Source organism: Crocodylus siamensis, chromosome 13 (assembly GCF_052110815.1).
Source record: "Crocodylus siamensis isolate JL-2025a chromosome 13, ASM5211081v1, whole genome shotgun sequence".
NCBI classification, from domain to species: Eukaryota; Metazoa; Chordata; order Crocodylia; family Crocodylidae; genus Crocodylus; species Crocodylus siamensis.
The window spans coordinates 13,959,411-13,986,226 of NC_143407.1; the positions used below are offsets into that span (position 1 = coordinate 13,959,411).

At 48.9% G+C, this 26,816-nt stretch overlaps 1 protein-coding gene across 1 annotated transcript in view; it reads right to left on the minus strand.

Moving 5' to 3' along the window:
- The window catches only part of LGR6 (leucine rich repeat containing G protein-coupled receptor 6), a 216,498-nt gene extending 189,941 nt beyond the window's left edge, over positions 1-26,557 (minus strand). Inside the window, exon 1 of the mRNA XM_090025815.1 lies at positions 26,194-26,557. Coding sequence (XP_089881941.1) covers positions 26,194-26,414 — 221 coding nt within the window. The 5' untranslated portion in view covers positions 26,415-26,557. The remainder of the gene's footprint in view (positions 1-26,193) is intronic.
- Positions 26,558-26,816: the final 259 nt, after the last annotated feature.

Consider the following 26,816-nt stretch of genomic DNA (forward strand, 5'->3'; position numbering starts at 1 on the left):
AACCTGGTGGCTGGATAGGGATAATGCTGTCTTGAGTAGGGTGTTGGACTAGATGATTCAATTGGTTATGAAGATCTTCCAAGATATCCAGGAAGATCTGGGCCTTAGATCCAGGTATTTCAGGAATGTGTCTAAGCTACCCCAAAACTTTGACCCGAGTTGTGGGTATTCAACACCCCAAAAGAATCAGGCCTCTGATCCCTCCATGCCTCAATTTCCTCATCTACAATAAGAATGTCAATACTCCTCATGGTCATGGTGGGAGAATAGACCCATGCCCATCTAGGAGGTACTCATATACCCTGGTGGAGGCATCACAGAAAGGCCTGCTGATATCTTCCATGCATCTGGCTTTGTTGTTTGGGAACCAGGAGCTGGCTAACCTCCTATCCAAGGGTGCTTTTTCCTCTTTGGCCCTTCTGAAAATCTGGTCAGGGCTATTCTGGAAGGGGTGCTTCCAGTACCCTGTGGCCCCAGTTTTCAGATATCCAACTGAAGACATCTTCCAAAAAATTGCCAGATGCCTCCACACTCTAGCAGTGCCCCATGTTCATTTGCGCTCCGTTTCCCTGACAGCAGGCAGACTGCAGTCCTGCTGCTACCCTTTTTGCTGCACACAGACAGTTCACTATGGCAGTGGAGTTTCTTCTAGACCAGTTATGAAATCAGAACTCAGCATTAGGCACCATGTCTACATGGCCCTATTTGATTCCTCTCCCCTTCGACATACTGAATAATTCTCCTCCATTTGCAGCTACTCATCAGCTAATTCTGCATCTACACCGAACAAGAAGATGGGTTCCACGTGGAACAACATCCTACAATTATCCTACGCTGAACAATAAAATAGGCTGTAATAAAAGGAACCACACCAAAGAGCATTCCCAATAGCTACCTGTCTTTCTTTATACTTGTCCGCCATATCCACCTACCCACTGAAGAGTTTTTATATTGCTACCCATCACCACATTACCAAAGTAAAATAAGTAGCAGCTGAGTCATTATAGGGTCTCTGACCCTGTTCCCATTATAAGCGAGAGTCTGTCAGTTCAGAATGAAAGGACTGTAAGACTTGGGCCATTGATAGTGGAAAGGCCTTCTCAAAAAGGAAGGCTGTCCACCATCTCCTACAAATGAAACTTGTAGGATTTGCCCAAATTCCCATCTAGCGTCCAGCAAACGAGGAGTTAATTCCAGCTCCATTCTGCTTAGCCTTTTGTCTGGAAACCTATCAGTGTGGTTGTATGGATGGTCCTACAGTGATGGTCATGGGATTGGGTTGATCCCCAACCTGGGGAACAGCCCAGCTAGAAACACCATCTATAGAAGCAGCTGCCACACTGGGAAAGCCTGCTCATGTGGTTTTGCACAGGAGGAGGCAGAGAATGAGAGGTGTTGAAGCAGGCACCCATGCATATGGCTGACCAGTGGGCAAAAATCCAAGTGCATTTCCTTTGTGCCAGGGGACTGCAACACCTGCATCAGTTCTGTGGCATGAGAGGCCACTAACCCCTACACAGTACCAGGCTAGTCCATTATAGTAATAGTTCCCAGCAGTCTTCCCGAGTAGAAGTCCTTGGCTTCCCATTCACCTGGAGGCAAATCAGTGAAGTGTGCGCCAGACAGGCCAGTCTCAGGCCTGTGTCAGGTGGGTGAATAATAGCATTGCACTGGAATTCCTCTTTCCACTGGGTGCACATTGTTAATAGGTGACCTTGTTCTGTCCTGGGCACCATGCCCTCCAGATATGGGAATGAAAGCAGTCCTTGGGACATGGCTCCACACCACAGCTGCGCAGTGTTATTCTGTCTCCGCTTTCTGCTGTTCTCCCCCCCTGCTATCTTTACTGGTTCTGATCTGGTCCCTCTATTACCCCGCGTCTCGCTCTGAAGACAATCCAACTCCGGCAATCACTGGGCCTGACAAAGGGCTCTCTCCTACTGATATCACTCTGATGGCTTATTCCTGCTTGACATCAGGATGAGTGCAAGGAAGCCAGCTCCTGTGTGGAGTCACTCCCAACATACAACTGCAAACTCCCTGCGTGTCCGCAGAAGTTGCAGAACAAGGTAAAGAGCCTGGAAAATGCTGGAGGCTACCATGGGCCTTGTGCTTGCACCATAATAACTCCATAGGGCATGATTCTCCCCATGTAAATCTGAGATTATTTTTCTAAGTTTGATTCCTCTTCCAAAAGGAAGATCCACATAACTTTAAAAAACCCCAACCAAAACAAAACAGCTCGACTGCTTCTTGTAGAAGTTGATGTCTGGGCCGTAACATCCTCACTGGGTTCTATGCTGAGTACGATGAAGTCACTCAGAGGTATTTTCCACTGTGAAGCACCCATCCCCGTGTTCTGATGACCACGATCCACAATTATACTTGTCCATATTCAGTCAGGCTGCAGATTATGATATTTATGGAGGAATAAGTAGCTGATAAGCCCAGAACTGAAGAGTCTGTTTTCCTGTGAATTTCTGGGGTTAGTAAACAATGAAGACACTCTAGATGAAAGAGATAGAGAGAGAGAAACAGTCCTAGCCCTAAATAGAACAGTTTTGACATTCTTGTAGCAGCAGCTGAAAGAGCCATTGGAATGTGGGGCCTGCACGCATCAGTAATAATGAATTGTTCCATTGTGACGGTTAAATGGGGGAGGTTCATTAATTACAGGGATTCTTTTAATCTAGGGGGTTTATTCTGGCAGTGGGAGAATGTTAAGGGAGGGCAAATATTCTCCAATGCCCTACCAAAGTTGGAAATCATAGCCAGAGCTTATGAAAAGTTTTCATTCCCGATTGCAACACACCGGGCCAAATCCCAACAATCTTAACATAAATTTTATTTCAGTCTTCCCTCAAGCCGAGGTCTCAAGTAGTATTTGAGGGCCAGATTTGGCATCCCTTCCCCCAGTAAGGAAAACTATACTATTAGCACAACTAGTAAAAATGGAGACGGCAAAGAACAAGTACGAAAAATGTAAAGTGGATAAGAAAGAGCCTATACAGGCAGCCAACAGAAGAGGGGAAGGAAATGATGGAGACTGTTATTCGTCATGTTCCTCAAGTATCGCTTTGGGATTGATCTTGTTTAATGTCTTCATTAATGATCTTAGCTCAAATAGTAGGATGAAAGTTGCCAATGATGCCAAGTTTGTAGGCATGGTCAATACAGAGGAGGATCGGAATATCGTGCAAAAAAGAGCTGGCTGACCTGGGGGGCAGGAGTAATGAAAAATGAGATGAATATTAATAGCAGGATTTTGTACTTGGGGTCTAATAAGAAAAAAATTCTACAAGCTGGGAGCTCATCAGAGAGAAACAAATGAGGAGGAAAAAGGACCTGGATGACCTAGCTGACTGAACAACAGTGAAGACAAAGATAATCCCAAGGTGCATCAGGGAGGTATTTGTATCAGAGGTAGAGGCCTTGATACAAGCCCTCACATGGAATACTGCATACAATTCAGGTCACCCACTTTCAAAGAAATTATGTGAAACTAGAAGAAGCAACAAGAAAAGATTTTGGGATAATTGGGAGGGGGAGGATAGAGAGACTCTCATTCAAGGAGACCAGAAACACTTGCCCTGTCTAGCCTGGCAAAATGAAGCCTGAGGAGGCCTCTAAATATACACTGATGGGAGAGGTGGGCAAGGCAGCAGGAAGGGAAAAGAACTATTGAAGCTGAAGGACAATATTGGCACAAGAATGAACAAACCGGCCATGAATAAGTTCAGGCTCAAAAATCAAGTAGTTTCTAGCCAGCAGAACGATCAGGTTCTGGAACAGCCTCTGAAAGGGGGTAGCACAGGCAAAACACCTGTGCATTTCCAGATGAAGCCCAATAGTTGCATGAGGGGAGTTATATACCATAGTGCCTGTGAGGTCAAGGACTGACTTGGGACCCCTCCCAGACTGGAGCTCCTGTTCTTCCTGTGGATGGCTCTTTTACTTCATCCAAGCAGTGACTCACAGGCTGCCATGCAGGCACCACTCCCCCCTGCCCTGCATGGCTCCTGCTCCCTCCTCCAGCTTCTGCTTCCCACCCCTGACCTTGGGGGCAGGGTCACATAGCTCACACCAAGGGGCCAAAGAGGAATGCATAGATGTATGGTCTGGGTGGCCAACGTGCCATGTGGCCTAGACTGCCTGTGGCCCACACAGCTTGTAGCCCCTGGCCATTAGGAAGTTGGACAGCCCTGCAGCAAGGGGTGGAAGTACAGGTGCAAAACGGAGGCAGGAATCAGGACCACAGGCCCAGGCTCAGCAGGAAAAGGTAGAGCTGACAGGCATGAGAAAGAGTAAAGGGACGGCCCAGCAAGCCCACCTCCCTGGGACAGCCCTTGAAGCCACGTCCACCCGAGAGAGGATTCTTCCCCAGGGAAGGAATTGGCAGAGATCTGGAGGCAAGACTTGGATTAAGAGCATCTGCCAATCACTTTCCTATGACCAACCAACCCACCCAAGCACTGTCCAGTTCTGATGCCAGTCACATTCATGTGACACTGTTTCATGGCTTCACTGCCACCTCCACACAAGTTAGCCTTGTGCAGCTTGAGGGAGCCTCCATCTGTGCATTAGAGCATGTGAAACGAGGGGCCCAGTCACACAAATGTCCTCCCTGCCTTGTCCCTCCCAGGCACATCCAGTCTGGCTCTACATAGGCCCAGCAGGGGAGGGACATGTGGGTATAAACCTTATCTGAAGTGTGCACTTAATTACACAGCAGGACCATCCTCCCCCATGCTCCAGACTCTTATCACCGTCCCTGCCCACCTTACAGAAGAGATTGAGGACCAAGAGACACCTTCCCAGTGCAAAGCTAACTGGACACTAGTGCTTGGATGGGTTGGTCATAGGAACGGGATTGGCAGATGCTCTTAACCCCAATCTTGCCTCCAAGTCTCTGCCAGTTCCTCTCCTGGGAAGAATCCTCTCTGGAAAAGCCCTTCTGGGGCTGTCCCAGGGAGGTGCTCTCTTTCTTTTCTCAGAGACTGGTACTGTCAGACTGAGCAAGGCAACACCAAGGGCCATGTCAAAGGGCTTTTGCCCCCATTCCCCACTCCCAAATCTGACTCCTAAACTTGACATCTGCAAATTGGGCTCAGCACACGAATTGAGCATCCTCTCCTATTCAAGCCCGTGGAATATATGGGCTACAGCATCAGCTCCTGTCACAGCTGCTCCACCTTCTCCCCATCTCTTTCTGCTGTCCTTTAGCCTCTGACCCTTCATCCTTCCCCAGAAGGTGGAGAATGGCATGCCTTTGAGAAATCAGGTGACAACAGCTACACCCACTGTCCACACTTCCAGAGCAGGGCGTCACCCGACGGTCTGGACCAGGACCAACGAACTAGGAACAAAACAAGAACAGGCAACGTCCCAGGATCTGGTCTTGCCCAATATGCTAGGAGATTGTTCTTCATAAGGCAGGGAGCACAGGGAACAATGAAAGCAAGAAAATGAAGCACTTTGCCTTTCTGCTTGGCAGTTGTCAGCCGGTGTGCCTTGCACCCCAGGCATGTGGCCCTCTCTAAGGCTATTCAATCCTGCACGGAGAACCCCCTACCACACCTCACCCAGGACTGCAGGACAGGTGTAGATGCCTGTGGCCACATGCCTGAGGGCAAGCAAAACTCAGGGGTGTCTGAACCCCAAGCCTCCAGGCTTGGGCCTGCACGTAGGATGCCCACCAAAGGATATGGAAACATCTGAAGCCCCAGCTGGGGGTGGAAGATATTTGCCAGTTGTAGGACCACTTATGGTTCTGGACTGACTCATGGATTTGGACTCGATTTGGCTCGGGGGACAGAAAAATTAGAAGACGGCTCTCAGTGGTCAAGGCTCCCAGTGTGCTGCTGGCCAAGAAACAGCTATTAGAGAAAACTCACTGTACCCCCCCTTATTAGGGAGGCTCATCCCAAGCAGCTGAGCTAAACAGGGAGGACTCCCTGCTATTTGTTGCATCTGTACGTCTTGTCTCACCTCAAGCTGCTGCTACAGCTTGCCATAGCTGCCTCATTAGGTAAATAACTCCTTTGTGTGCATGAGCCGTCAGTCAGTCCTAAACTGAGAAAGCTCGGTCTCCAGCAGCCTTGGGATCCGGTCTGTGGCAGGGTTTATTTCAGGGGCGCTGGATGGGTTCCCTCTCTAGTCGCCATTCTTCAAGTGTGTAACACACATGCCAAGCATCTCCCCTAGCTCCAGAAGGTGCAAGCCTCATCAAGCCCCCGCACTGCTCTAGAGACATCTTTTTAAAAGGTTGCTGGAAAGATTGATACACCCCACACTCACTTCCCCTCACATCTCCTGGTCCTCTATCAGATGCAGGTATTGCAAAGCCTAACTTCCCTCATATGGTACCCACTGGGTTGCACACTTGCTATCTGGGAGGGCTTCTGGCCAACCACATCTCCACATGCCTAGCATAGGGAGGTCAACACTACCGAGAAGCAGAAGCACAGCTCTCCTCTCAGAGCTGTGCAGCTAGACCCCACTTGAACACATAGCTCATGTGAAGGGGACATAGCTTCCCCCGCCCTGACACATCAGCAGATGACAAAGCCATAGCCAGAGCACTTGGTTCTTTCATCCAAGTTGCAGAAGTTTGTACTCTTCTCTTGGTCAAAAAAATGTAAATAATAATAATAATTTTGGCTGAATATTTTTAAAAACAGTTGGATTTCAGGCTTTTTGTTTTTGAGTTCTCTCATCAGAATGGTCAAGGACAGCATACATTTTTCCATCCAAAATCCCATTTTTGATTAAAAGAGGGTTAGATGGGAAGTTTGAAACCAGCCTCAAAAAGCAGCTTCAGTTGTATGCAGGAAACCCTAGAGAATCACCACTGCTTGTTCATGGTAACACTGATGCTGAGGTATTCAGACCACCTCACTCACTGAATCAAGGTGCTTCCTGCAAGGCATCTTGCTTTGTACTGCACTTGAGCGTTATGTACTGGCTTTATGAATGAGTAGGTGCCATCAACAGGACAAGGGAAATGCTACTGCTGACTGTTCTTTCCTTTAGTTTTAAGGGGAGAAGGTAGTAGTTTCTGATGCTAAAGGCTGCTTGTGCGAGCCCTGGCTGCTAACACAGGTGGAAGATTTGTACAGCAGGTGTTGTCTCTACGTCTCCGTTACAATAGCAGGTTTGGATCACTGCATACCATGCAGTGTTAACTCTCTCAAAACCCGAGGTGTTTAATATCAGCCACGATGGCCGTCTGCTGCAGGCTATGAGAAGCCATGGAGATTTGGACTGTATGATGTACTGCACAGCCCAGCCCAGGACCAGCCTAGTGAGTGGTCTGAGTTTCATGCCTTAGCCCAGGATAAAAGTGAGTGGCATTCAGAGAGGCCAGGTGCTGGTTTACATTAGGGTTACAGAACGGCAGATGCGATTGCCACCTTGTTAAATGAGTGGCAGGGCTGGGCAGGGGTTCTAGCAACAGCAGCAGACAGGCAGTGTGGTGTCACCAAGAAGCCCCAAGATATTACAGCATGACAGCTCTTTCTTCCCCTTGTGAGCCCCAGCCCCTTCTGACAGGCTTCCCATCTTGCCTTTTTCTTGCCAAGCAAGCCTTTCTTCTCCTTTTTGCAAAATGGGTTAGCAAGATGGATCCTGTCTCCAGCATACACTGCTGCTTGGTGCTGTACTGAATAGCTTAGACTAAAGGGGATGCCAGGTCACCACTGCTTGCAGTCACCTCCCCCGAAGGAGAGTCAACTCCCAGCACACTCAAAGGAGAAGGGCAGTGTTTCTTTCTAATCTGCCTGTATACAAAGTTTGGATGAAACAAGGATTGACGCAAGTTGCCACCTAATATTTGAACAAAACCAGAATTCTGAGGTTCAGAAGAACTGGGGAAATGTTCTGGTCTGGCTCACGCATCTCCTGGAAGAGGGAACAAAGATGCGATTTCTGGTCAAGAGGGAAGAAAACCATTCAGCAAGCCTTTTCATGAGAGAGATGCCTGGAACAAAAAAAAAAAAAAAACCCAACCCCCTCCCCCAAAAAAACCCAAAAAACAAAACCAAACCCATTTTGGCTACATTCCTAGAGAGGGAGGGTGGTCTTGGTCAAGAAGTTGAAAGTAGAGGTTTAGTTCCTTGTTCTTGCCCTGGGGACCATGGGCATGTCACTTGCATGCAGCACTTGGTACCAAACACCAGTTTCAATGTTCCCAATCCCAGACCAGTGTGCTTGTTCAGTTCTGGGTCCATTTTTTTCCCTCTTCTGAAACTCCCTTCATTCTCCCACTGGAGGTGCCAGCTGATACAAAATCTCTTTTTAGGTAGCAGCTTCTGTCTATTCTTGCAACTTGATTGTGAACCAGGGACCTCTGCTCCTTGCTCGCAACAGGAACAGACTCAACCCATGGCTGAACAGGTCAGACCAGTGCCCTAGGCAGGAATACATGCGCCATGGATCTCTCCCGGAGCTAGTGGGTACATGTACTGTGGTGCGACAGAGAAAGGGGCTCATGGGCAGGTGTGGAACCTATATTTATACTATGGGAGCCATAATAGATGTAAGGTCAGCATAATATAGGGTCACACCAGGAAAAGGTCATCCTCCATGGTGAAGCATGGCACCTATTTAACAACTCAGAGGAAACTTTAAGTGGTTGTTTACTGAGGTGACCAAATCAGCATCTTTTTTTCTCCCATGTCTCTTGCCCAGCCCTCAGTAAGAAGCCTTACTTCACATTCACCACCCCTCACTGCTTCCACCTGTAACCAGGCTGAAACATGGCCCTGATCTCCATTGCCTGCAACAGGCCCTTGAGCAAAAGATCTAATCCAAAGTCTATTAAAGTCATAATGGAAAACCTATGTGGATTCACCTGGGCACCAGATTGAGCCCTTCCAGCTACATACACAAGTTCAGGGAACTCAGCACAGATGACATCCAAATTTTTACCAAAAAGACAGCCAGCCATATCTGGGTGCTAGGGGGAAAACCCGATGCTTTATAGTGCTCGTGACATCTGACTGAGTCAGCACTGGTGCTACTATAGCTACTTGGGAACCATACTCCATGCCTGTTTTCACTTAAGTCCTCCCACTCTAATGAGATCCGAGTGCAGAACAAGGCAAGGGAAGTGAATATACATTGAGTGGGAATGGGAAAGGCCTTTTACCACATACTCTGCTGATTTTCTGTCAAGCAAAGCAGAGCTAAATCACCTTCTTCCCCAGTGCTGGGCTGCTTAGGGTTGGGGAGGAATTTAACTGGTGACTGGAATCAGGGTAACAAACTCCAGATTTTGGATGCCAGCCAGCAAAGCTCTGGCACATGGAATGAGAGGTTCAATGCTCACACTAGTTCTTGACCTTCCAATGCATCCAAGTTCAACCAAGTCCTTCCAGTGTCACCATCTCTTGCATTTTACTCCTTGGATGGTTCATACCCCAGGGTCACATTTTGCTCTGGCAATAGTTGAAAATAGTCTAGATTTGTCAAAGTGAGGGAACTGACTGGCACAACTTTTCTGCACTAGCTGAACACTTTGTTTTGGAATAAAAGCAAATTTTATAGTGGAATAAAGTGCTCATGTGGAAAAGTTACTCCAAAACAGTGCTTGTCACTCATTCCCCACTCCCACCTCAAATGTAGACAAGACCTAACTACTTGCCTGAATTTTTTCAGAAGGGTTTCATATGCCAAGATTTTTTGGTGTGCGCTTTCACTCATAATCCACGTATTACTACCCCACAACAACATTGGCATGCACATAGCATCTTTCATCCAAGGATCCAAAATCAAAATTATAGCCCCACACATTCCAGTACAATCCAGCCCTATAATTCCAGGGCCGCTCAAATGTACAGATGTCAAAAGGTAACAGATCTCCTCTAGCCCAGCTTTGCTTTGGAGGCAACCAAGATGTTTTGAAGATGTGTGAGAGGGTGGTAGTGATGGTAGAATAGAGTGAGAGGATCTGGAAGGGGTCTTCAAGAAAGAAAAAGGTAGTTTGGGTGAATTGAGAAAGGCACAATCCTATTCTCCACTCGCTTTCTGAAGAGTTAAAGCTGCCCTGAGCTGTGAACAAGACTCCCAGCTTTGGTCTGAAACTGGAAGGCAATGGGGGTGAAGCATTGCTGATGATTAGGCAAGTTCAGGGACATGACCCTCCAGACCTCACTGCAGCACATTCAGAAACCACGCTTAACGTACGGGAAACCTTGCACTGGCGCTTTGACAGAGTGGTCCGAACAAGACAGATGCCCAGACTTATAAGATCAAATAAACCACCTCCTGCCTGTTTCACAGGAGTCAGGGTCCCATATGCAAGTTCTAGTTTAACTTACTGACTTCCCCTTGGTCTCATCATAGGGCTGGGTTCTCAACCTGGGGTCCACGGACCAAGGGGTCCATGGATAGGTTTCAGGGGGTCTGTGAACTTAGATGGGAAAAAAAAAAAAAAAATTACATCTTTATTTTCACTAACCTCTAACTGAAATTTAGCATTTCCTTCAATTATGAATGTAGGCAACAAACCACAGTAGTATTAGCAGTACCTGTAACTTTGTCACCAATAGAAAAATCACAGGTATTCTCGTATCTCAAAATATCATTTACGTTCATCACTACTTGGAAATTATGGTAGTTATTAGACCCGCCACTAGATCGTGATCACAGTCTTCCCGTCTACAGACGCTCATTATTCTGAGAAGGGGTCCATTGGCTTCACCAGACTGCCAAAGGGGTCCATGGCACAAAAAGGTTAAGAACCCCTGTATAGGGACTGCTGTGCTTGCAATGCTCACAATGGCCCTGCAGCCGTGCTGACCTGGCACTTCCATTTTGCATTACTAAAGACACCAGGATTAGAAAGAACAGTACTCGTCACATGTACAGCAATTCCTGAGCACCAAAGGTGTCAGCCTGGTTAGGATATATTGAAAACTGGTCAAAGGTAATATATTTGCCATGCAATGAACATGTCACCTGTGGAATTCAGTGGCGCAGGGTATGGATGGAACAAACAGCTTAACTGGATGTTTAATAAAGAGTAGATGGGTAAAGGCAAGGTATTGTCACACTAAGTCAGATCTTAAACTCACACTTAAGTGTGAGAATTTGGCCCTAGTCAAATAACACCACCAGGAAAGCCAGGAGCTCTGGGCAACACACACATGGAAGAGCAACTCCTCACATGTATAAGGTGCTTTCAGCCTGCAAGATTCTCTCTCACATATGCAGACAGGGACTTCGGCACCCAGAAGCTTTCTAGAAGTTCATAGCCAATGCCATGCTTGCAACATGCACTGGGATCCTGCGAGACCAAGGGGAAGTCAGTAAGTTAAACTGGAACTTGCATCTGGGACCCTGACTCCTGAGAAACAGGCAGGAGGTGGTTAATTTGATCTTATAAGTCTGGGCATCTGTCTTGCTCAGACCACTCCGGTGTCTAAGTGCCAGTGCAAGGTGTCCCAGCCCATAACATTGAGCATGGCCTCTGAATGCACTGCAGTGAGGAAGGTCTGGAGGATCTTGTCCCTGAGCTCACTTAGTCCTCAGCAGTGCTTCACCTCCATTGCCTTCCACTATACAGACCAGAGCTGGGAGTCCTGTTCACAGCTCAGGGCAGCTTTAACTTTCCAAAAAGCAACTGGAGAATGGGCGAGTTGTAAGGGGCAGGAACCTAACCTACCTTTTTCTTCCCTGAAGACCCCTTCCAGATCCTCTCACTATATTCCACCATCACCACCATCCCCTTGCACATCTTCAAAGCACCCCAGTCACCTCCAAAGCAGAGCTGGGCACTATGGCTGGGCTAAAGGGGATAACTATGTTACCTTTTGACATTTGTATATTCAAGCAGGCCTCTGAAGTTGGACAGGGAGTTCAGGCAGTGAGAACAATACCCACTTCAATAAGACAGGAATCAGAAGTGAGGACCATGCAAGGAAAGCACATTCTTATGGCAGAAATATAACAACATGCATCTTCATTATAATGGACTCTTCACACACATGCATGCACACAGATCATGCTTGCTGGTGTAAATAGTGAACATTTACCAAAATGTTTAATTTTTCTCCTAAAAATGGAAACATTCGAGAGAGGAACCAAAACCAACCCAGGTTCCTGAGAGCCTCTCTCTCTTCAGAGACCACAAGAGCCAGGCCAGCCCCTGGCAAGGGTAGTTTTGTTTCCACTGCCAGGGCTTGGGAATTCGGGCATTGGCTTCATACACTCCCCTCACCTCTGCTGGGCACCCAGCTTATCCCAGAATGATCCCTGTGCCCTGAGATCATTATGTGGAGGGGGCCCAGAGCTCCACCCGAGCTGTGCAGAGCCAGGGACCCGTTTCTATCCCAAGAAGATGCCGGGGGCTGCGTCACGCCTTTGCAAAGCAGCTTCCACACGAGCACTATTTTGGAATAGTGTTCCCCCTGCACAGGCTTTCCCTGTAGCATATACATATATGCCCACCCACACACCCATTACTCAACAGGCACAGCCCTAACAAGACAGAGTTGTGCCTGGGCCTCACCTTCTTTTTGAAGAAAGGGTAAGTGTTATTAGTTGGCTGCCCTGCAGGGATGTTCTTCCCTGGAAATTATTCCACTTCCGTGGGGTCTCTTGTAGCGGGACCCACAGCTGCTCACACAGAGCTGGCAGCTTCTGGGAGAGGCTCCTACAGGTGTGTCCAAGTTGTTTGCTTCCAGTGGGGGCTGTTGTTCATTTCTAAATCTTGCTGTCCTTCCAAGAGGATTTAAGCAGCTACAGGCAGGATTTCAAACCAGGAAAGACAGGCAGAGGTGGGGAGGAACGGGGGATTTGAAATGCTCCTCATGGAGCCTTCTTTTTGGGGCAAAAACCTAAAACAGGGAATTCCAGCTCTCTATAGAAAGTCTCTGACAGTCCCGAATCCCCACATCCCCTCCACCCAAATTCAGGCACTAGGAGTGTCAGGTCTGGTCACTGGCTATGTGCTGGGCCCTTGAGAAATGTCGTATGTCACCATGTTACAGAGCACCTGACCCTGCCATCCTCAACACCAACTCAGGCAAGCCTCAGGGAAGTGAGCCAACAGTTAAACCTTCGTTACCCATGACCTAATGAGAACACATGCCAAGCACACACAAGTCTCACAAACGCACCTGCTGGCTGGGACAGCCGGTAGTAGAATCCTTGGCTTTTGCTATCACCGGCATAAGCCTCTGTTCTCCTGAAGTGACAGAGCTGGGATAATTGTCACAGCTTTTCACTCCATGCCCATCTCTTGCCCAAAATAGTCTCCTCTCCTCTGACAGCTCCTAATGCATGTCCAGCTACCAATCTAATCTCAACATCACCAAAACAGGTCTTGCCCTTGTCCACAATTCCTTCTTCTTTCCTGGCACCCAAGCTCTGGACATGGTCCGACTCAGTTTCATCTCGAGATCTGTGCCACAATTCCTGCCACCTTTTCCTGCAGGGCATCCAAAATGCTCCTTTTGTACCTGTTCCTGGAGCTAGATGCCCTGTTGAAGGCTCTCATCTTGCATCTCAATTACTGTGACCTCCTCCCCTCCAGAGGTGACAAGTGCCATGTTACAATAATCACAGCACTCAAATGCTGCTGCCAAGATCACCAGCCTGAGCATGTTGCTCTCTGCTCTAGTTCTTCTCTACCATGTTAGACAAGTGATGTGGGTTTGCTTTGACCCAAGGGCTCCTGGCTCTGCAAGCCTCCATTGCCACTCTGTCAAACTGCCCCACAAGCACCTTGGTGTCTTCTCCCAGGGGGAGTCCCCATAAAACTTTTTAGCTGGTGCTGCTCTAGGCCCTGTAACACTATGAAGCCTTCAGAGACTGCAACAGCTGAAGCTCCTGGTCATCCTATCCATAATAGTCTTTCGAGTCCCTTGAGCCTCCTTCCCCTGCCTACATGGTGCTGACATGTGCTGTCCTCTATTTGGAGTCTCAGCTCAGGGACCTCCTCCTGGATGCACAGCATACAGAGGCCCTGATGCCAGACAGCAATAGTGCTCATAATAGGGGCAACGGGTCATTTCCCATGCATCTGCAAATTCCCTGATTGAGTCACTGGAGGGGGTAATGCAGGCTAGGGAGGGAAAGAAGTATCCTCTTTAAAATGGGAGCTGAATGGAGGTCCCTAGCATCTTTCTGGAGTACTGAGCTGTGATTCTCAACCAGGGTGCCTTGAGATCCTTTCTGGGGTGGTGCAGGATGCCATGTAATATTAAACACTGTGGAGGTGTGCAAACATGATGACTCGAAAGATAAACCCCGAGTTTCCAAATAGGAATCCACAGTATTAACAACATCCTGCCCTGTTACGGTCTTTCCAAGTTCTTTGCAACAGAACAATTGCTCCAATATTTTTCTGGAAATCAAGAAGGGTGAAAGCCAAGAGCCGGCATCTTCCGAGGGGTGCCTCAAGCCTAAAGAGGATGAGAACCACTGGCCTAGAGTAAAGAAAGCCACCACCATTTTGGGGCTTGCTCAAAAGTGAGGAAGGGAGCAGGCAGGGTTGGCTCTGCCTCCGGCCTCAGATGAGTGTGGAGGTTTCAAGCATCTCCTTCCCCTCCCCCTTGCTTGCGTGCTGCTTCTCAACTGGGGCAGGTGCAGCAGGGGAGTGGCATGCACGCAGCACTGCAGGCTGCCCTCTGGCACCCCGGCCTCCGCCAGAATCAAAGAGCTTTTCAAAGAAAATCCTAAATTCCTTTAATCGCTGGTTAGAGCTCTGCGCTCGCAGATCTAAGGGCCATGAGCTCAGCGTTTTCATCGCCCCCGGCAGATTTATGAGCTTCTTCTCCAAGGAGGGGAGGGGAAGGCTGTTGTTCTCCGCTTTCTCGGGAGGAGGGAGCAGGACAGGCAGGCAGGCAAGCCATAGGAGTGATAGGTCCAGTGCCAGCACATGATCCTTGCCAACTCCAGCCCTGTGGGGCATGCTGCAGCTGGGGACAAGATAGCCCTTGGGGAAGGTCCTGATTGTAGGAACAGATGATCTCCAGTCAGACCTGCTCACGGCCCCGACTTTCCCCTGCTACAGCCAGGGATGTGCGCACAGAAAGAGCCGCTCCCTCTAGTCTAACCAGTATCCTGGGCACTTCTACAAGCAGGATGGTAGCACTCACGTTTCTGCCTTCGCCTGTGCTGCACTCCTCTGAGCTATTCACTTGGATCAACGAAAGTGAGTGTGTGGGGTGGGTGAGGGGGGCAGGTATTTTGTTAATGAAGAACCATAAGTGACCCCCACAGACCTGATGGCAATGCTAGGAGGATAGTCCTAGCCCATTTCGTAGAAAGGAAGAGAGACTAGAAGCTTGTTTTTAAAAAAAAAAAAAAAGATGGGCAGGGTGGCTGCTGACGTAAGAGCGCAAGGACTCCCAGGTGACTATTGAACCAGGGGAAAAACAGCAACAATTTGCTGTTTTTAATATCAACTGTATTGATTCCCCTGGGAAAGTCTGAACCTATAACCTTGCAAGTCTAAAGTCTCTGCCACTTCAAAGAAACGACTGGCATCCTTAGCTAGAAGTAGTTGAAGTTTGAAACACTGTGCCCTCAGTGACTAGGCTGTGTAAAAGACCCATGAAGGAACAATAAGATTGGAGCCAAAAGCTTCACAAACAGAAATGCATTATCTTTGCTCCAGAAAGCTTCCCATTCCAAGGCACGTTGACTTAAAAAAGGTAAAAATTGGGTGGGGAGGATGAGAGAGTGGAACCATAGTGGGGAAGGATATATAAATCCCATTCTTCCAAGCCAGTTTTCATCCTGGGAGACTTTTGGAGATTGTTAACACTTTTCCTTTCCTCCTTTTAGCACAAGGAGGAAGCTAGCACAGAAAAAGAGTCCAAAATACGGTGTTTCTGAAACATCAACATGAACTTATCAAAAATAAGGGTTTTAATAATACTGAAGTGCTAGAATAAACAAGTGAAGCTCATGTATAATCAAAAAAGTTAAAGAAAGCTTTTGCCGATCGGAAGGAACCAACATTGAAGTTAACTTTATGAAACCATTTGAATCGAAAGGGAGTTTTTCTGTCAAAGGCTTAACTGGAAGCTATGCATACCTCCCAAACACTGCTGTTTAACAATGTTTTCCCAACACAACACTTTTCCATTAACATTTCAGGTAGCACTAATAATAAAGTTCACATAATGGCCCAGTTAGGTCCATGACTGGCTACAGAAGTTCAGTTCAGACTTGAACCTGTGCATTTTCTTCGGAGCGCTGGTAGTGCCCAGTGTCCCACAGCGGCTGGTTTCTGCATTAGGCTCTTCAACTGTAGGATTCCTTGGGAAAATTCAGCACTTTCCCATTGTCAAAGCCAATTCCTCCTCCTCTTGCTACCTGACCCATTTTGGGATATCATGAACCTGCAGGCATGGGTCAGGATCCATGGCCGTGATGTGGAGGAAGTCCCTCCACCTCTTTGGCAGGCAATCGGCAGCTCCCAGAAACTCAACAGCTGCTGCAGACAAAAACCCTTGGCTGAATCAGGGTGGGGAATTTTGGCTTCTTTATGGATGATGAGGGAGCCACATGATGTCTAATGGATACATAAGGCCTTTTTAGAAGCACATGCCCAGCAGCTGTGGCTTTGGGGTTATTTTCAGGTTGTTTTTTGGTTTCTCTTACAAGCTCACTCCTAGGCAGTGGCAGATCATTAAGAACAAAAACAAATCTATTTGGTTTGGGTTTGTTTGATTATAGGCTGGGGAACACAGAAGGAAAAAATTATGATGTGTTTTTGGTTGGTTTGGGTCTAGGTTCCTAGGGGAGCAGGGCCAGCTGATTTATTACTGGTCGTTACCTTTAACAGCAGCTCCGCCACTGCTTCCTACCACACAGAGTCTGGGAACAGCAGAAAGATCCTGGTTTGAGTCAAGCTATTTTGACACTCTGGGGCGCTGATCTCTGAAAACACAAAATGATGCTGCGGTCTGCTTGCTATGTCCCAACACTGATGAGATCCCCATGCTCTGCCCATGGGAAAGAAGACCATGCCCCACCTATCTGCTCCTGCTAGCACACTTCAGTCCTGGAAATATGCTGCTCCAGCATGTCTTTCTGTGGCCATCGGTAAGATCTCGTGTGCTCTGCTGATGAGATCTCATCTGCTGTAAATCACTCAGAGGTGCAGGCTATGGGCAAGGCTGTTGGCAACTGTTTTTTTGAGCCATGAGAGAACTTCAGCTCTTGCTTCTCCCCTTCCTACTTGCTCCAGCACCCTCTCCTCCCCCACCCCCAAGCCCCAGGGTTGTATTGAGCATGGAGTGAGCATCTCCAGCGGTGCATCCTGCCGTAGCAAGGAAAATTGTGCCTGTGACAATAACAGATCATCTGAAAAGGGACCAGAGCCCACACAACTAACCATCCCAGCGCAAACTGAGCAGATCCACAATCAGAACCTGAATGAAGAAACATACAGGTCTTTTCGTGTTACAACAACACATGCATGCAAGAGCGTTGCAAAGCACTGGGTCATTACCACAAGGAGGGTGATGTGCACACAATGTTTGCAGTAAGAGATTTACCACTAATCTAGTGTTTTTATCCTAGAGTAAAAGAATAAAAGTGATTGTTCCACCTAGTGGAGTCTCCTATTTGTGACTGTGGCCAGTACTAGATGCTGCTGAGGAAGAGGGCAAGAAACCCTATAATCAGCCATGCTGGAATAACCAGCTCCTGAAGGAAGCTTTTGGCTAACCTCAGGCAGCTTGGATTTGATTTCTGCCCTGAAGCCATTGGGATTTCTATCCCTTGGATGTCTGTCCTGTCTAATATGAAACAGAAGCAGCAAGTCATGAGGATTAGTATTTTCAAAGAGAACATTTCAAGGGGGGTGGGAAAGGAGACACTCAGGGGCTGCAGTCAGAACACCTGAACTAGAGATATTCATACCTTGCTTTCAGGCATTTACTGACCACACTCCCCCAGTATCTGAGCACTGCAAAGCCTGTCCTCTTACACCTTCCCGTGAGGCAAGACTGCTATGATCCCCACTGCAGAGCTGAGCCTTAGGCCCAATGAGGTTAAAAGACAAGGCACCTACATTCCCATTGACATCAACAGGTGCCAGGCACTTTTCAGACACTAACAGAGGAGTAAATAAATAGAGACATCTTTCTCCCAGTGAATTCAGTAGGTACTGAAGCAGGTCATAAGTGGCTGGTTATAAACCCATTAGCAGATCAAAGGCTGGAATCAATGCCAGGAGCCCCAACTCCCAGGCCCTGCATGAGAAGGCTTACCCCCTTCGCTGAGTGCAAGTTTACTCTTCCTTAGCAGCATGCAATGCAACCCCTTCACCCCAAGGCAACTCAGAAGATTTCTATTCTTAAAGTTCACTGGGGTTAATACTTTCTGCAATTCAGGGAAGTCTTCAGGATAATACTGCTCTCTGATGCATCTTCTGAGCTGGGGTGGGGTTAGAGGCTGCAAGCCTCCTATTACCCCCATTTTGTGGGGAGACCTTACAATAGGGCTAAGCCATGTGAGGACCCTTCAGGCACACAGGGTCAGCAGCAGAGCCTGTACTGGGACCCAGCTCTGCCTATGATCCAGTCCTGGCAATCTGGAGGAGCACAGGAGTAGACAAGTACCTGAGTCAGAGGAGGATCCAGACCAGGGGCCAAGGCAGCACAAGAGGGTCAGAAGCAGAGTCCAAGCCAAAGGCCAATTCAATAAACAAGCTCCACATCCATAATGCAGGCAGTATAAGAAGTGCGGAGCCAGGGAATCCAAGCCACCCAAGCAAGGACAGACCACCAGAGAGGAGCTAGGCTGAAAGGGACCAGGTATAGCTAAAGCAAGTTGTAAAGTACTGAATATTCAAAGCCCAAATCAAAGGGTGGGGTTTCTATACTGGGCCCAGCCTATTCTGCAGCCAGTGAGCTTCACCCTTGCAGCTGAAGCCACTTTGAAACCAGGTGGCTCTGCTGAGGGTGCAGATTGTTTTCTAACATTGCCTGTTACCCATCTGCAAGACTATCCCCTTCTCTCATGAACTTCCCATTCTGGTCAGGATCTGCTTTTGGCTTGAGGCCCTGGGTTTGGCTTCACAGGTCCTGTTAACACCCTTGTATGTGTGCGCATGGCTGGGTTGGAGGCATGAAAAATCTGTTTTTCCTAGCAGATCCATTCATTGCTTTGGGCTTCACTTCATTCTGGTCCCAGGGCTCCTATTCTGGGACTGCCTATGAGTAATGCCCACTGGAGTTAAGGGAATTTACTCAAGCAGCCCAGGGAAAACCCAAACTCAAAAACATTTCCTTTAATTCCTGTTACAGCAGCCACACATCAGGGTGTAGCCAGGGACCCAGCATAGGGCTCACTTCAGAGGAATGGCTGCAGATTTCATAGACATTGGGGCTGGAAGGGACCTTGGATGGGAGACTTCTTGGTTTGGTGCAGGCTTAGAAACAGCTTTCTCCTCTGGCCAAGGGAAGGAGAAGAGGCTGCAGCTATCTGCAGTGTTATATGCACTCTGGTCGCTCTGCAGCCTGGCCTTCTTATGGATGTGAATCTATGGGGCTACCATGTTGTTCCTCTGTGTAAACTGGTTCCCCCCCATCCAGACAGCACATCAGCTCAACTAGCCACCAATGAGGATGCCAAAATGGACGATCAGGACTTAAAACAACACAGGTGGAAGCCTGGCAGCTCCTGAAATACCTCTGCACGATGGACAGGACAAGGCCTTGGCACTACTCGTGTCTGCAGCTCCTTCTGCCCAGCGGTCAGCACTGTGCCAACAAGTGGCCTTCATTCTGGCAGCATTACTGTGTCCCCTGGCTTTGCTGGCCAGGATGCCTGTACACAGAATGGCTGTCCCTCTCTCCTGTGTCAGCCCCACCACGCGGATGCCTGTCACACTGCGAGATCAGCATTCATCAAAGGCAGTCAATAGGGTCTGCACCTCAGCCGCTGAGCTCTGTGTGGGATTCTGGCTGTACATATGCCTGCAGAGAGAAGTACTTGCCATCGGTTTGGGGATAGGAGCTGGAAAGAGACCTTTGCCTCAATCAGGAAGGTCCAGCAGTCTGGAGTCCCCATATTATGCTTAAAATTAAAGCAACAAGCAAAGCCACAAACTGCCCGGGCAGGCCTCACATTCATCGGGGAACACAACTCACCTTTCAGCTCTACTTGTTTTGCTGTGCCGTGGTTCACTGAGCCCCACATTTTAATACATCGGCACTGACTGCCCACAGCACCCGCTGCCCAGTTCCATGGAAGCAGAAGGGCCTGGTAACAATTCTGCACTGCTCCAATGCACTCTTTTCACCTCTGACTGTGCCTTGTAGGGCTGCTGCCAATGGCTCAGCATCCTTTGCCAAAGTGCCCTAATTAAGAAATGTGTCTTGGGTTTGTCTGATTTGCGCAGCAGTGAAATCAGCCCTTCCCCACCCCGAGCTCATCCCCACCCCTGGGCAACACTAGGCAGCACAGAAAGGAATACAAATTCAGGCGGAGTTGATCCTCTGCCTTGAGGAATGCCTGAGCCTGTCCCCAGTTACAGGATGCATGGGCGAAACCGGGCTTAGGGCCCTGAGAGTGGCATCTGCAGAGCTGTGTCTGCGTCGCGGGTACAGGAGAGCAGCAATGGTGGCGCCAGGGCCCCAGATTCCCACCTGGGCTGCTACATTCCAGAAGCCTACTCAGAATCTCTGCACCCGCTGCAAATGCCTCCTGGAGCTGCCTGCTACATTCCCCACACAGCTCGTCCATGGAGTGAATGGGCTCCAACTGGTGTTGTTTTGCAGTGCTCCTGAAGTCCAGGAGGAGCTGTGCTCCATGCTATGGTCCACAGAGCAGTGCTGTGGTAGTTGGGTACAAGGCGATGGCGCCATTCAGTTGTCTGCCCTATGCCAGACAAGCCGCAGGGCAAGAGATCTAAGGGGACCAACCCCTTGCAAACCTCCCCAAGCTACTTTTCGGGCTCTAATGGACATGTGGGAGGTCAGTGCCAGAGGCAGACTGGAAGTGTAAGGGCCCAATCCCAGGGCAGTGGCCAGCAGTCACACCTGCAGCCTGTGCCATGTTGCTCATCATGGAGGCCATCCAATTAGCTTGCGGCAGGATCAAACCATTCAGCACCTCTCTGTAATGCATATTACAATGGGGCTGCTCTGAACCCACCCCGTGGCGCGGGCAGAACTGGAACTGGGGTGGAAAATTACCTGTATCCAACATTTAATGGGAACGCTCTATCTTGGGTAGCCCTGCAATTCTGCCCAAGGAGCGTACGGCCTCTAACACAAGCTAGTACGAGAAGCAGGGCCATCGCTAAGACCAAATCAGGTGACCTTTTATAGTACCGCCAGGAACCATACCACAAGCACACACGCTGCCTGCCTTGGCATGGCCGAAGTGCCAGTCCCTGTAACCACAGGCTTTCAACCCCCAGCCTTATGACAATCTCCACCCAGGACCTCTTCTGCTGAGGGGTGTTACCTTCACTCTTCAGGAGCTCCTGCTCAATTCCAGGCAGCAATCCTGCCGCTTTCCGTAGCCCCCTGGATGGACCCGAGTACCAAGTAGCCTAGTACTTGGGTGAGTCCCATTATCATACCATGTGAGCAGCTCATGATTTTTAACCTCATATGCCTGGGATATAGGACAAGGATGTTATCTTCATTTACATACAGGAACTAAGGACCAGATGCTCAAAGGTATTTAAACACCTCTCATGGAGATCACTGAGAGGTTAGCTACCTTTGAGGATCTTGAACTAAGTGACTTGCTTCAGGACATACAGAGAGGCTGCAGCAGGTCCCAGGTGAACATCCTAAATGCCAAGGCAATCTTTTCTCTCCTTGTTGTCCAGCCCTTTCTGCTTCCTCCAATAGTGAGCCGCCATCCTCCTCGCTGCCCCTTTGTGCATCCTCATCTCTGCTGACATGACAAATAGTGGGTACTTGTACACCTGATGGTCGTCATGATGTACACATGACGAAAATGTCATTTGTATGGCTTAACAGTGTCACACATTACCCCTGTGCCAATCTGGGGGGGTTTAGATGAGTTTGAATCATTGAAAACTAAACTCCATCCGGATATAGTTTAGTTTGCAACAATGCCCCTGGCCACAGGCACCTGCTGAAGGCAGAAGTGGTGAGGGGCCTGGCCTTTTTATTTTTTTTTTGGCGGAGCCTGCTCGCCTCTCCCACAGCCTGGGGGTTAGCTGCTGCCAGACTGACCAGCCTCTGAGCTGTGGGGAGGGGGGGCCCAGTCCTTCCCTCTGCGGTGGTGGTGCTCCCCAGGGCCACCTGGGTGCTGCCCCAGCTCAGAGGCAGCACCCAGCCTGATCCAACTGTTCCCCAAGCCCACCCACTGGAAGCCCGCCGGGCGCTGCACCCCAAGTGGGCTCAGAGAGCAGTTGTATCAGGCCGGGTGCTGCCTCCAAACTGGGGCAGCACCTGGCTTGCTTGCAGCTGACCCCAGTGGCTCGGGGGGGGGCTGTCACCAGAGGGAAGAACCAGGGCCCCCTGCAGCTCAGGGGCCACTCGGCCTGCTGGCAGCTTGCCCCCTGGCCGCAGGCAGGCTTCAGCTCAAAAAAAAAAAAAAAGACAGAAAAATTGAAATGATGGGTTTCAATTAAAAACCCACCGTTTCAATTTAGGGGGCATAGAATAAAACCCTGAGGAGTAAATCCCCGTCATGTGTACAGGCGTCCTCATTCCCTTCCACAGCTCCTGCCCTCCGGGGAAGCACTGTCTTATCCTGTATGTGCTCACAGCCTACAGAAATTCCCAGACAGGCCTTAGTTTTTCTCCCTGCCTTTTTAGCATTTCACCAGGACCCCTCTGCAGGCAGCCAGAGACTGCCAGGTCCTTGGGGATCCACCACACAACAGATGCTGTGAAAGACGGTGTTGCTGTATTCAATACATTGCTAAGAGGAAGCAGCAGGATAGGAGCACCAGCTCCTGAACCCTGCCCTGAAGGATCTGGCTCTTGTGGGCTGGACTCAGGCTCCCTGTGCACTGGCTGTGGCTTGTGCCAATTGCTACATGCAGAAGGAAGGAGTCCTTGAAGGGACATGATCACCGTGCAGGTGCAGCATTCGAAGGGCAGGGCATGAATTCAAACTCATGAGCCCCATTGATCATCCATGTGTCTGAGGTAGAAAGGTTTATTATGAACACCCTTAGCACTTCCTAGAATCTTTCATCTGCACACAGCCAGGTGCTTTACAAGGACGTACATAATGAATCCCATTTTACAGACAAAAAAATGGAGGCCCAGACAGGTTAAGACTGAATGTTTCTGACTCTGCATGTTTATTCGGCGGTTTCTAAACCCATGGTTAAATGCCCACCTAAATGGCCTGATCCCTATGCTCCCAGATCTCCCCAAAGTGAAGTTCCTTGGTTAGGTGCCCCAGTGTGGACTGAAGGCCAGGACTTTCACAAATCCTCATCGCCCGCAATGGAGGGAGGCAGATTTCCAACAGAGGCTGGCACACGAGGGCATCTCTTTAGAGAATCTGGCCCCAATTCTGAGCACTAGGATCTTGAAAATTTGGCCCTCTCTGATTTATCCAAGGTCATGCCCATCAGTGGAAACAACAGGGTTAACCCCCAAATCTCCTACTCTTTCCCCAGCTACAACTCATATGCTTTACCCCATAACAAAAATACATGGTTTCAATGTCTAATTTACAGTCTAGGCTAAATGCTATTAAATCTGTTTGGCTTTGTATCGCAGTTTCTCTCTCCTTCTTACACTCTGCTTTCTCTACATTTTTTCACAGAATCTGATGAAGTGAACCTGGGTTCATGAAAGCTTGTGCTCTACAGCTATCTTATTCAGTTAGCCTATAAAGTGCACATCTGCTCTGCCTTCTGATTAAATCCTTTAACCTTGCTGACATTCCCCTACCTGGGTATAGTGTGTAAGAAAAGGTGCAAAGGGGTGAGACTTTTCAGCCCCTGGACTATGGAGGTGGAGGGCTTTTAAAACAGACAGCTGCCCCCAGCAGGCTTCTCCAGTGGGGTGAAGGGGTCCAGAGGCTACATTGCTGGTGTTTCCTCCAAACTGCTGTCAATGGCGCCACCACATGAACAAAGTAGGTTAATGTACGTCCCACAGGAAATCTCTCTAGGAAAGCACAGCGAAGCAGCTAACTTGTGTAGCAAAGCTGCTGAGAGACGCTGGTGCCTTGGGATGGGCATGGGGGAAATGACTAATGCATCTGGAAAACTGAAAGACCTCAGTGCGTGGAGGGCAAGTCTGAATTCACCTGGAAACAGCGTGATTCTTTGAGGAGCATAACCATCTGCAGCACCCAGAGACTTCGCACCACTGAAAATCAGGCTGAAATATAGCTTTAAAATATCCCTGGGGCAATTCTCACCCCACTGCAGACAGGTGCAGCAGTGGCTAGTGATAGTCCTGCATAAGAGGGCTCTTGTACCAGGGCCATTGCACTCTTTCTCCAGCGAGTATAGCTGAGGATTTTGGATTGGCCTGATCATCAGTGCAGCAAACTGATACAGGCAGGGGTTAGTCAGTGCATGGTGTGCACTGCCCGGGGCAGTACTAAGAGCAGCCCTCCAGCTTATCCTGGGAAGGAGGAACTACCTTCTAGCATGCAGAGAGGGCAAGAGCGAGCTCCTTGTTGGGCTGGTGTGGAGCAATGCAGAAGTCCTGAAAAGAATTACAAGATGGGACTGCTGGGGCTTTCGTTTGTCATCACAATAGTGTGGCCTTGGCTGAGCCCCGCGTCATCCTGCGTTTATAACGTATCACATCCCCCTGGACTCCCACTCCAGAGCTGTAATGGCTGTTCACGAATACTCATGTGCAGATGGGACCAGAGCTGGCTACAAGGTGTGTTAGGGTGAGAAGCTCCTACTGTCAGAGACCGCCCGGAGTGACAGATGTTTCCCCTCCCTCTGTGCAGACCTCCCAGGCAGCTGCCCTGGACACCCCCTCTGCAACACCCGTTCTGCATGCATGCCACCTGAGACCCAGCGAGAGAGAGGTGTAGAACAGGACTAGATGCCCTCTAAGCGGGGGGCGGGTAGGAGGAAGATTTACCCTTCTTCAGCACCTTCCATCCAATACAGGTGGGTCAGGATCATTATCCCCATTTTGCAGACGGGGACCCTGAGGCACAGAGGAAGGCAATGACTTTGTTAAGGAACTCAGTCACAGTCTGGAGGATGAGCCACGAATTGTGTCCCCTTCCTTGCCCGTTGCTCCAAGCACTAGACAATACTTCTGCTTGCACTGACAGGCCACTCACCATAACCTACTGTCGTTGGGGGTCATACAGCAGAGCTGCCATATTGAATAGATTCTCCTCAGTTCTGTCCCTAAATTGAGCAATCCAAGATCCTTCTCATCCTGTGTTGAACGTTTGCTAAATTTGCTGTGGATAAATATGCAAAGTGTCTTTCACAGGGAGTACCAGAACCAAAGCCTGGTCCCCTGGAGTGGGCAGGGGTATTACCCCCGTAGACGCAAACTTAGGCAAAGCTGACACATCCATCTGACTTTCCCAGCTGTCCCCTTCTGAGCATGGGGAAAGTTCAAGGAGATAACCCCTGTCCACTTCTCACCCACAAAGCATGGAGCCATCCTTGGTGTTAGACCTCACACTGCAACATCCTCCCAGTGTTCAGCTCTGCTGGGTGCCTTTTTGGGCAAAGGGTTGAGGAACATTTGGAAAATTAAGAATATTGAAAGGGAAAAAACCCATATAAAACTGTCATACTCATTTGAAACAGACAACCCCAACGCTCTGCTGGTGGCCAACCCACACCCCAAACCCCACAGCCCTGAGCTATCACAGCTATTGAAATGTTTGACAGAAGGATCCCAGAACAGTTTGCAGTAATTGCTCAGTATAAATACTCCATTATGCTCTCAAACAATCAGAATCTGCCCAGCAAACCAGCTCCTCTGATCCGTTGCAATCAAGAAGCAAAGCATGCATAACATCACAATATAAACAGCATTTGCAGAGGGGCAAGGAAAGGAGGGGGCACTTGGCTCGGCAGGTCCTGAAATAATAGCTGCCTTTTTTTTTCCACCTGGTTTGTTTTGTTTCTAATTTGCAGTGGAAATTTTATTTCAGCACAATTTGACACACACAATTCCAAGCCTAAGCAAGCTGCAGCTGACTGGAAGGGTTTTGCCTTACATCCCAAAGCCAGCACTAGGGAAAGCACTGCAAAGCAAATGACAGTTCTGTACTTACAGGTAAGCCGTTAGAGGACTCAAGTTAGCAGGGACTTCAGAGAGTCCCAGCTCTGAGCAATCCACTGAGAGCATTATGCCATCTTCTTCACAGTGGCACTGAGGTGGGCACGAGGGCACAGCACCTTGCTCCATGGACACTGCCTGGAAAGTGGCAGAGGAGGCCAGAAGAGTGCACCAGAAAAGCAGTCTGTCCATCCTTGTCACAGCTGCAGCCCACATGAGCTGGGAGTCTCTCCCTCGCCCTGTCCCTCTGAGCTTAGGGCTGCACGTATGAAATGGTGATCTGACTGCTTTAAACACAGCAGACACTGCAGCCCTAAGTGTAGTAAAGATGTAGCTAGTGAAGGGAAGGCATTGTTGAATGATCTTGGTTATTGGGTTTCATGGGCTGGGCAGGGCTGGGGCGTGAGAGACTCCAATGGGAGGAGTTAAAGAAACTTTCTACTCTCTCCCTCGCTCCCCCTTAGAGCTGGCAGGAATTTCATTCAAAGGGAAGCAAGGGAAAAAAAAAAAACAACCTAAACCAAAAAACCCAACACATAAAGACCTGTTCCTAGCTCCAGGACATGTGCTTGTTTTGTAACAATGTTTTTGTGAATTAGCCACACGGGGAAAATTTCC